General features: G+C 38.5%; 1 protein-coding gene across 1 annotated transcript in view; it reads right to left on the bottom strand.

Moving 5' to 3' along the window:
* Positions 1-8,737, bottom strand: part of lmcd1 (LIM and cysteine-rich domains 1) — a 132,244-nt gene extending 123,507 nt beyond the window's left edge. The window contains exon 1 of the mRNA XM_055216719.2: positions 8,482-8,737. Coding sequence (XP_055072694.2) covers positions 8,482-8,502 — 21 coding nt within the window. The 5' untranslated portion in view covers positions 8,503-8,737. The remainder of the gene's footprint in view (positions 1-8,481) is intronic.
* Between the last annotated feature and the right edge of the window lie 3,420 nt (positions 8,738-12,157).

A 12,157-nucleotide genomic window follows, 5' to 3' on the forward strand; every position in this document is an offset into this window, starting at 1 on the left:
TGCCTTGAATATTTTTTTTTTAAGTGTAAATCTATCTTGTACTGTTGACCGTTGAGTTACTGTTGACCCACATGTGTGTTACTTATGTTCAAAGTGAAATTTCACATTTGTTCAAAATTCCACCTGGTATTGATAGACCATACTTGTTTAGTTATTGACCACAGCAAAAATATATTTCTGTCTAAACCATTATCTTTTAAAATTACGTTTTTTCTGAAAAATTGTACTTTCGCCTCTGCTCTCCACTATACATGAGTTTTACTGTTAATGTGTTTATGCAGATTGTATTTTATAAACTTAATCATGTTTTCTGTTAAAAGTGATTTAAGACTTCATTTAAGGCGCTGTTTTACTGACTGAATAATTTATTTAACAAGTGTTTAGAAATTAAGTCAGAGAAATGTTGGTTTTGCCAGTTGAATAAAAGCTGTGAATTATCACAACATGCCTAAGCAGCCACATCGCATGAAAATAACTGAACAGTGTCCCAATGTGAAGTGAGCTAGGGTCCTTACAAGCAGCGTTGGCAACGTTACTTTAAAAAAGTAATTAGTTATAGTTACTAGTTACTTCTCAAAAATAGTAACTGAATTAGTATCTAATTATCAGGCAAAGTAACTATTGCGTTACCTAAAAAAGTTCAAATATTTCAAATAACTTGGATGCTCCCAATATAAAAATTTGTTAAATGAATGAATTAGACACTAACGTTAAAGAGAAATCAATAATTGTGTTACAGCATGTGATGATGTGGGGTGCTTTGTTAGATCAGAATTACAGACATGAAGAGGCTCTTACTCTGCATAAGTTGCACATTACATAAACATTCTTACGTTTCACCTCAACGATGGAAAAATAGTGCTTATTATACTTTGTGTTTGCGACTGCTACCTTTGAGTTTGTTGTACTTGTCTTCGCTCTGTCATTGCGGAAGTGGGACTCGGACGGACTGCAGCGCGAGGACCGGGCTGCCTGTGAGTGTCTAGCAGAATCACCTGCTGCTCGTTGAGAAGAGAGAGCGATACATCCTCTCGCGTCAGTCTCCAACCACGCCAGAAAAGATCGCTAGATTTGTCCTAGTCTCTTTTTGTAAATAAAGTCGCTAAAGGGGTTTAGAAAGTTGCTAAACAACAAAGTCACTAAGTTGGCAGCACTGCACACTGCTCGGACTGTGCATATGTTTGTGTATGAACTCTGCCTGCCTCTGGTTGTCTAACGATTGAAATTAAGCCAATCATCATTGGTTATGTGGTTGTCCCCCCCCCCCCACACACACACACACACACACAAGAAAAACATTGCCTGTCTGGATGAGAGAACCTACTCTGGTGAAAATAGCGTTAGTGAGATTACTTGACCTCTCCCCGGCCCCTCCCCCAAAACGGCCATTGTCCAATCACACATAACAGCAACCGTTACTATGCGAGCACGTCCGACAAACATTCACGCCCGCGACGTTTGTGAGCGGTGTATACAATGGATAAAACAGTGTGGACTACCCCATCCAGTTAAATGTGTCGAACATTTACAAAGCATAAATACATCTGTACAAAGGTAAGGCTTACAGCTAACTAGTTACAGTGTTGTCTAGATCTACTAACTAGAGGCAAGAACACAAATTGGACCAAAGTTAGGATTACGATGAATATAATTGCCAGAATGTTAACCTACTTTCTAAGCTGAGTATAATGAGTTATTTTGACAACATTAGTTAACATGTTAGCTAACGCTACTAGCTACATTAGCTGCTGTTGTGTTGGGACTTTCAGCTCCCCAACTTTATTTTTCATCAGTTTACCACAAAGTCGAACATAGCGCCCTAACAATCAACTTTAAATAATTTGTTTTTATCTTTCATGTAGCTTTTTATGAACGCAAAACCTACCCCTGAGTTTCTCAATCCCGTAAATGCTGTGCAATTTTATTATATTATACATTTTATTTATTATATTATCTGTCCTGCAACTTTTAAGCCAAAGCAATTTCCTATTTGTGAATTCTGGTTATCACCAAAGGAAAGAAAACATTATGATTCTCAAAACGGCTATCCTCAAAACAACAGACAAATGTTAGTTAGCTTTGAATGGCTTTGAAACACATGTAGGTTTGGCTAGCTAACATACCCTTGTATTTTAACAAAATAGCTATTAATAGACATTAATAGACCATACTAGTGGTGCACGATATATCGGCCGCCGATATGGACATTTTTTTACACATCGGCATCGTTCCGATGTCAAAATAAGGACGATGTGAACAGGCCGATAATTATTCCAGTGTATTTCACGTGTGTGTAGGAGACGTGAGTGTGGGGGCGAGTATGTTTGTTTATGCACGAGCGCATAAGTTACACATGTGCTGAAGCAGGTTCTGTCGTCTGCCTGGTCGTTCTTCAAAGTGTCTGAAGAAGATCCTCGCTATGCTGTGTGACAAGGGTGTCCAATACGTCGATCGCGATCGCAAAGGCAATGCAGGTAGGTCGCACATAAGTTAACTGTGTATCTTCATGCTGCTCCATGCCTACAAGAGTAATTGTGAAACATGTAAGTCTTTTTGAGTTGCTGTGCCTTTCTTCTCAAATGTGTTTTTATAAATCTTATGCCTGCCCGCTGCAGCTCAGTCTTGTAAACTTCCGAAATTTACCAGAATGCAATCGCATCGCATTCTTGCAGTCACTGATACACGCGCCCAGGGTTTGTGCCCGCGCGCGAACGAGGGAGAGAGAGCGGCAGCATTGTGCTGATTTATATGCTTCTAATACTATTGTCATTTTCTTTCTAGTTTGTTTCACTAAACCGTATCTCCGCTATTTTAAATAGTACTCGACATGTACTCCAGGATTATTCTTAAACTCCTCAAAAAAATAGAGTAATGGTGACAGCCCTAAATCCAATGTGGAGATATATGCAGTATAGTCCACGCATTTAAAGTGTTTTTAGCATGTAGAACTTGTCGGCTAAAAGTCTGGACAACACTGTCTTAGAGTAATTGTGAAACGCATAAGTCTTTTTGAGTTGCTGTGCTTTTCTTCTCAAATGTGTTTTTATAAATCTTATGCCTGCCCGCTGCAGCTTAGTCGTGTAAACTTCCGAAATTTACCAGGATGCAATCTCATTCTTGCCTTCATGCAGCTGATGCACGCGCCCGGTGTGTGTGACGTGTGTGTGTGTGCGCGCGTGCATGAGCGAACGAGGGAGGGAGGGAGAGAGAGAGAGAGAGCGTGAGAGAGAGAGAGAGGCAGCACTGTGCTGATTAATATGCTTCTGATACTATTGTTATTTTCTTTCTAGTTTGTTTTACCAAACCGTATCTCCGCTATTTTAAACAGTACTCGACATGAACTCCGGGATTTTTTTAACTCCTCAAAAAAATAGAGTAATGGTGACAGCCCTAAATCCAATGTAGAGATATATGCAGTGTAGTCCACTCATTTAAAGTGTTTTTAAGCATGTAGATCTTGTCGCTTTATCATTTTAAAAGTAGATCACCACACAAAAAAAGTCTGGACACCCCTGCTGCTGTATGCAATTAGGGCGCACTCACACTATCCAAACCAAACCACGCTCGTTTGACCCCCAAAGCCTGGTTTGTTTGACTAGTGTGATCGCTCTGTTCCGCGCCCGGGCGCGGATTGGTTAATCACGCTGCGGCCGGTTTGCAGAGGTGGGCCGAAGCGCGGTTCACTTGGGCCCAGGTGCGGAAGGCTGTGGTGTGAGCGCAATCACGCCTAACCGCGATTCAAAAGGTGAAGACGTCAGTTGCGCGACCACTCACCTTCATCTGCCTCCGTAAAAACCCTTTGATGCGCGCAGCGGGGTTACGTGAATGTCCGAGCTGCACACGTGACAGATCAACTAAGCAATATGATGACATGTGAGAGGGCTGTCTGTAATCCCGCACCAAACGACTCTGGGTAAAAAATTATGTTTTATATAAACAAGGTTTGGGAGGAGCTGATCAGTCAATGAACACGGCTGGCTCTCGATCATTAATCAATGAACATGGCTGGCTCTTAATCACTAATCAATGAACATGGCTGGCTCTCAATCACTAATCAATGAACACGGCTGACTCTCGATGATTAAGCAATGAACACGGCTGGTTATCAATCACTAATCAACACAACAACTTAGTACCAGCTCTATAAATAAACATAGAGTCCTTACCCTCAATTCTCTGGAAAATTATTGCAAACCCACCTCCACCCCTTTGCCTCACTACGTACATTTAGCTCAGCACCGGGGATAACCCGGGGCTCCTTCCCCAGTCAAGGCACCAACGTTCCGAACTCGGGGGGTGTTTCCCGAGCTTGGAACCTTCGCCCCGGGACAGCACGCCACTCACGCATATTAGCAGTCCCACTTTATTGTCAGTGAGGCGAACTCGTAAAACACAGACTTATCATTACGGTGGGTTCCAGTGTTAAGAGAGAGCTTTACTTCCTGCTTTTTTCAAAACAAACGCAACTTAATGACGAAAGCGCGCCCGGACTCGGATCGATAAAAAGTACAGTGTGAGTGCGTGCACCATGGGGGAGAAGGGAGGGGTGACAATCGCGCTGGGGCATGGTTTGGTTTGGTTTGAATAATGTGAGTGCGCCCTTAGAGTGTGGGCCGGGTGATGCAAGGGGGAGTTCGGGTCAAATTGTTCAACACAACCAATTTGATCACCCACTAAAAAAATAAGCACCTAGAAGCTTACAAAGAATATGTGAAATCAGCTAATTAATGACATTTTGCACATGGGTAAAGGTGCCCAATCAGTCATTTCTGGAAATAAATTACAAAAGTAAAAAAAGTGTTTTGGAAAATAGCTCTTTATTTGATTATCATTAAAATGTGTTTTCTATACAGAGATATCGGCATCGGCAAATATCGGTATCGGCCATAACAGACAAGGGTCATATCGGTTATCGGTATCGGCCAAACTTTTCACATCGGTGCATCACTAGACCATACCATATAAAAGAGAACTTACCCGGCAGTGCAAGAGCATGACTGGTCCACAAGGCTGTGCTGGTTGCATTTGAGTTACCGGTCATGTGGTTTCTCATTTTTAGCTTGAGACCGGTAAGCATTAGCCTCGATAGTAGTCGTGTCTCCTTCATTGCGTCTTTTATATTTTGAATATATCCCTCCACTGCATACTGTAACCCCTTTTGCCTCGATCTGGAGGATATCGCGGAGGTATTGCTCCAAAGAATATGTGAAATCACTGACACGCACGGGTATATCGCTTTCCGTCATGGCAATTTGTCGCGCTGGTAATTTGTTTGTCGGAAGTAGCAACAGTAACTAAGGGGGGCGGGCTCGGCGAAAGGCTAATTATAGTAACGCGCAGCATTTATTGTCAGTAACGGTAACGGCGTTATAACGGGGGAAACAGTAATTTATTTGATTACTCGTTACTGAAAAAAAACCTGAAAAAAATCTAACGCCGTTATTACCATCACTGCTTACAAGCGACCAAACATGCGAACACGATATACTGATTCGTGTGCTAGAGAGCTGATTGAGACAGCCCATGTCTTTTAGGAAAGACAGACTTACAAAATGTGCAGAACAGTGGGCCTACAAGACCAAGGCCCTGCACCACAAGACCAAGGCCCTGCACTACAGTGCACTACCAAATATTTATGTTTGATAGTACTTTCACAATAGCCAATGAGAGATGGAGGTCAACGAAAGACCTTTTGAGACAGCAACCACAAAATATGCTGTTGTACGTGTCAGGACTCAGGTAGACAGTGGGAATGAAGAAGCGGCTTGTGGAAGTTTAGAAACAACTCAACTCAACAACTCAACCTAAATAACGCACCCAGGAATACGTATTAGAACCATTGCCTTAAAAACAAGACCTGGGGCCCATTATTCGAATGTCACTTATAACATCCGAGATCAAATGAAAAATCCAAGATATTCCGATCTAGCTAAACATGATCTCCCTAATTCGGTTCTTTGAACAATCCTGCTGTTTATGGATGATTAGTATGGCTGGATTCAGGGGCGTAGCACAGGATCGTGGGCCCTATGCAAAGATTATGTGCAGGGACCCCTTTAATTCTGTTACAAACTAAAAAACATGAAATGGAATTTGTATATATTTAGTATATATTTCCCAATTTTGATTCACTTTTTCAATGAGGGTCAAATATTAGCACTTAAAGATTCACTATTTTAATTTTTTTGTATTTCAAAGTGAACAAGCAGTGGTCTCACATGTGGCACAAAAAAAGGATGAATTTGTGATGGGGGAAAGTATTAAAAAATAAAAGAAATATACACATATCATTACCATTAAATGGGTTACATGGGGTTTTTTTAACCCTGTGTTGGGTCAAAAAGGGATGAACCCTGTTGGGTTGTAATGTTCGGTGGTACATTGTTGCCACATACATATAATTTATATTATTTTCACTCAGTTTTGTTGTTTTAATAAGAAACTATGTTGTCATTAAAACAACATATTTCCCCATATTAATCAATTGTCTCAACTCAGGTTTAAAGGGGTTATATTATGAGATATATTTAAGATGTAAAATAAATCTTTGGTGTCCCCAGAGTGTGTATGTGAAGTTTTAGCTCAAAATACCATATAGATAATTAATTATAGCATGTTAACATTGCCACTTTGTAGGCCTGAGCAAAAGTGTGCCATTTCTGGGTGTGTCATTTAAAATGCAAATGAGCAGATGAAATACAAACACATATCACAATGATGGTGGTTTGTTGTAATTGAAACTCAATTGTGCTGTCAAGTCCTTCTTTTCTCTCTCTTTATCTCTGCACTAAATTGCAGTGCTGTGGTTGGATAGTGCAAATAAAGGGGGCGGTATTATTGTAATTCGCCTTGCTACCTACCTCACAAAACAGGCAAAATCTGAACAACCTAATTTTTCACATGCTTGCAGAAAATGGCTTACTCAAATTAAGTTACACTGAAAAAAATGATTCATTGAATTTAATCAATTTTTTTAAGGTAAGTGGTTGCAATCAATTTATTTATGCTACATTTAAACAAAATGTTTTATTTTATTTTACGTTACTAATCTTTTTTGTTTAAATGTAGCTTAAATAAATTGATTGCAGCCACTTACCTTAAAAAAATGTATTAAATTATATGAATAATTTTTTTCAGTGTACTCGATTGATCTTTTTCACTTTTTCTATGTTGATAGAAGCACTGTCAACAATTAATGCACTTAAACATGAAAAAAGTCTATGACCCCTTTAATGTTTGTAGTACTAAGTATTACCTTAAAGTATTAAGGTAAACCTTACATCAAATGCAGCAGGTGCATTATCAAGTTCAAGTGAAGCTCTGATAAGACCACTGGACCCTGACAGTTTCCTTTGAAAAATAGTCATTTATTTCACATTCTGTACTTGAATTTGTGCTCGGTTTAGTACCCATTAAATCTCATATATGCTTTATCATCCACTGTAAAAAGTTTTCACTCCTGGTTCATCTCAAGCAAAAATAGTTCTTAACACTTATGAAAGCATACATTAAAACCATAGTCATCCCTATTGTGTCATATTATTTTCATTTAATATATATAATTACACTAAAGAAAATGTACGCACATGTAATATGCTACCCATCTTAATAATACAGTGGAACACTTCAAAATTAAGGCTGGTATTAATCCAACCATATAATATATTTCTTATATTTCTTAGAGTTATACATTTCTTTAATCACACCCACACTGATCCCCATAGTCTAATGCAATCTGGGGTCGAATTACTGAATAACAATATCTCATTATAACGAGATAACTAAGTGGAAAATAATAATATTTAGGTATGTGGCAGCAATCCACCACTTAAGTAATGTTAGCTGGGTGTTTCAACCCAAAAGTATGCGTTGTTTTAACACATTTTCGGTCAATATAAGCATTTTCTTGGTTAATCTAACCAAACTGGGTTTGTCCCTTTTTGACCAAACACAGGGTTTTTAGAACGTATAAAAGTTACATTAGGGATGTACAAAACGTGTACCCAAGATAAAAAGCCATAGCGTTTTCACAATTCCTTATGACATTATTTTCCAAGGTTAGCCTACTTATAACTAAGTGAAGACAAAAATCTGAAGATAAAAATGCTAATTTTATAAGCCGTTTTGGTTTAGTTCAACTGTTTTTCGGATGAAAGTCAAGTTTGGAAGTCCATGTGCACCAATGTTGGATAAAAACAAAAACGTTTTTGTTTTTACCACTTTTCTGACCATTACTCTCTACTTTATAAAAGTCTAAACAATTTCTCCCGAAAAGTATCAATGGTTTGAATACAAATAAAACCATGCGGTTTTACAAATGGCAATCACAGTAAAACAGGGTTATACTACACTTTTACTATAATAAAACATTGGTTGTTTTGCGTAAGTGATCAAATGTGAATTCAACATAAACAAATAACGTTTAATTACTCGCTGCGTTAATATAAACGTGATTTTAAACGTGTAAACAGCAAGACTTACCTTCGGAACACCCGCGATCATATCCTTTCAGCCTAGTTAGGAAAACCTTTCTACTGATGTTTCCTACTGTTGTGTTTAGTTAGTGTTTTGTGTGTACTGTCTCTTGTGACCCAAGTGTCCGTGAGTTTGACGCTCCAGCTTCTGACAGACTTCTTGACTGACTCAGAGTCACTCTGGACTGACTGACTGACTGACCGCTTTAACACATTCCTGTGATGTGTGGCGCATGACATCACGAATGGCTGTGAGATAAACCCGCCAGTCTCACATTTACTCTTCATGTGTTTCCACTCAATACTGCATTTGACTTTATATGGAAGACAGAAAGCAGGAATACATTAACATAGCTAATGCTTTAGGAAGCCAATCAGCTCATATTGAAGAATAACGTTTGAAATATTTTATTTGCTAATTTGGCTTGTAACAAAGACATGAGGTTCAAACAAGACCAGTTACCAGATCTGCATAACAAAACTCAATCAAAAATAGTCCATATCAAAACTTAATAAAGCCTGTGCCATTCCTATACACAACAGCGACTGTAATGCATTATTTTTGTGCCAATAAAAATGAACACACACTTTTAAGAACCGAAAAAAGATATTAAATAAAAATAAAGAAAAATATAACATCATAAACTCAAAGGCAAAAAGTTAACATAGATTTCAAACAAACTGAATTCTTTCTTAACTGTTTTAATCAAATCAAGTTTTATTCATTCACTGCTGTTTTCGTTTACGCTTTCAGAGTTTTCATTTACACTTCACAAGTTTACATTCCCCATTATGGCATAAGTCTCGCATAGCTATTAGCCAGTAGCCTTCCTACTGAATGTCTGAGAAGCATGGCAGCTTTGAATAGCCAAGAACCGCTGAAGAGGCAATAATTTATTTTTTATTTATTTTTATTTAATATGACTGACACGTAAAGCAACCAATCATGTTTTGCTTTTTGCCAAGTCATGTTTAGGGGCTCAGAGATGTTAGCCATTTCTCAATGTCAAGGATACTTCCTTGGCAGGACTAGTCCTTACAAGTCACTTCCTTTAGAGGCTAAGCATTCGGAGAACACGTAAATGGAACAGGCTAGCAACCGCACGTCATTGCGTCATTGCGTTAATGAAAGGAGTGCTTTCGGTGCTGCACGCATAGGATTGTGGGTGATTTCAGTGCATGAAGAGCACGAAGGATACACATATGCATCCTTTCCTGTATATGGGATATTTCTTGGACGAAGGACTCAGTCTTTGGCTGAAATTTCGAGGATCCTCGACATTGGAACAGTCCTTCGACGGACGTCGTTGAAGTGGCATCCTCGAAATTCTGGCTTCCGAGGATCCTTTCTTGACATTGAGAAACGGCTGTCGTCTCTAAAACTACATTTACACTTGGGCGCTTGTTTTCATAAGCGGACATTTCAACCTCTTCGGTTTCAAAAATAAATTTGTGCACACATGTCAGTTTTTTTTGTGATTCTTTGTTTATTGAACATTTTTAAATTATAACTTTTTACAACAACATTGCCCAAGATCTGCCAAAAATAAAAACAAAACAAAAAACAATCAACGAGGAGGTTACAATACAATATTACAAAACCATTTAGGATTACACGAGGTCTGATACAGCATCAATAAGGTCCAACCAAAATTGTATTGTCTTTCCATTGGCACCATGTATTTTGGCTGTGGTACACTCAAGCCGGGCAATGTCCAGCAGATATGACATCCACATCACTCTTGTTGGAGTAGATGGATCCAACCATAATTTTAGAATAACCTTTTTAGCAGCAGTCAGAATTGCAGATAGAATCCTTTTTTGATTAACTGACAATGTCAATGAGGAATCATCCAGCAAGAGAAAAAGCAGTGGGTCTTTTGGGACCGGAGTCTTCAAAAGATCAGACGCAAGATCCTGTACCCAGGACCAGAGCAAAGCAATTTGTGAACAGTCCCAGAACATATGTTTGTATGTACCTATACTTGAACTATTACACAGATGACAGAAAGGGTCAGGCTTCCTTTTCATTTTATATAATAAACAGGGAGTGGCATATGCCTTATAAATTAACTTGTAATGAATCATTTGGTGAGCTGGGTTTTTAGAAGTAATGAAGCAATTTTCCCAGACACTGTCCCAATCAATCACAGTATTAAGTTCTCTCTCCCAGAAACTCTCAATTGGAATGTTTGAATACTGTCGTACCACAAGTGATTTATAAATTATAGTCACAATACCTCTGGAAGACATACTATAATCTATCCACTTTACCATAGGATGAGAAGGTATATTATTTGCCCAGGGCACTCCATAAGCTTTCAGCGCAGATCTTAATCTTAAATAAAGAAAGAAGGAGAATCCTGGGAGAGAGAACTCATCCTTTAACATCTGAAAGGACTTGAGCCCATAATCATTGTACAGGTCTTTAAAAGTGTAGATACCACATTCAGCCCAGCATTTAGAAATAAATGGTTTGTTACCAGTGCAAAGATTATTATTATGCCAAATGGGGGTACGGTCATTATAAAAAGCAGAGGCTCCCATAATCTTTTCTGCTGCTTTCCAGGTTTTGATGGAATGGCATATAATTGGACCAAAATTTTCTAGAGCTTTCTTAGATATTCCAGTAAAGGGTAAATCTTGTAGACGTAATGGGGAAATAATATTAGTTTCTAAAGCCCGCCATGGAACCGGGGAGTCAATATCTAGCCATGCCCTTAGTGGTCTCATCTGGTATGCTAAATAATAGGACCAAAAATCTGGCAGAGATAAGCCACCATGAGGTTTTAATCGATGCATAGATTTAAAACGGATTCTAGGCCGTTTATTATTCCACAAAAATTTCGATACTGCTGTATTGATCTCTTTAAAGTATTCAGCAGGTGGAGTCAGGGGTAACACTGAAAACAAAAAACTTAACCTAGGAAGTATATTCATCTTTATTGTAGCTATCCTTCCATGAAGAGCCAAACAAAGTGGGGACCAACACAAAAGGTCGCTCTTGATCTTATCCAAAAGAGACTGATAGTTCCACTTGGAAATAAGAGATAATGAAGGAAAAACTCTGATTCCAAGATAAATAAACTGGTCGCTAACAGGGATCATAGTGGGTAGGGTCTGAATCTCTGATTTAGCAGCTAAATTAAGGGGCATAAGTATGGATTTGTTCCAGTTGATCTTATAACCGGACAGCTTACCAAATATATCAAATAATTTTAAGCATTATTGATTATAGCTATAAGTGTGGGTCTACTTGTGTCAAAGATAAAAAATATCTGAGAGTTGGCCGAGTAACCATGGCCAATTAGTTGGAGACCAGGTTGATGTTTCAGTGGCAAAGGAAACCATTCTAATCTATATTCTAAAATTGCCATGCTTTCATTGTTTCTTAATTTTTCTGTACTTTTCTTGTTTCTAAATTAAATAAAGCTGCTTTGTAACAATTTAATCAATGTGAAAAGCGGTATATAAATACATTTGAATTGAAATAAAACTGAATGATCCTGGGAGTCTCAAAGCAGACAAAGCATTTTTTATTTTTCAGATGTGAAACGACCGTCAGTTATCTCGCCCCTTCATCTGCTGCAACAATCTTTAATATTTAATATTAATTCCCGTCTCATACACTGAGTGTTAAAATTGGTGTAATAACACTCCTTGTTTTTATTGCTTCTTAACAC

The sequence above is a fragment of the Misgurnus anguillicaudatus genome, chromosome 23 (assembly GCF_027580225.2).
Source record: "Misgurnus anguillicaudatus chromosome 23, ASM2758022v2, whole genome shotgun sequence".
Classification (NCBI taxonomy): domain Eukaryota; kingdom Metazoa; phylum Chordata; class Actinopteri; order Cypriniformes; family Cobitidae; genus Misgurnus; species Misgurnus anguillicaudatus.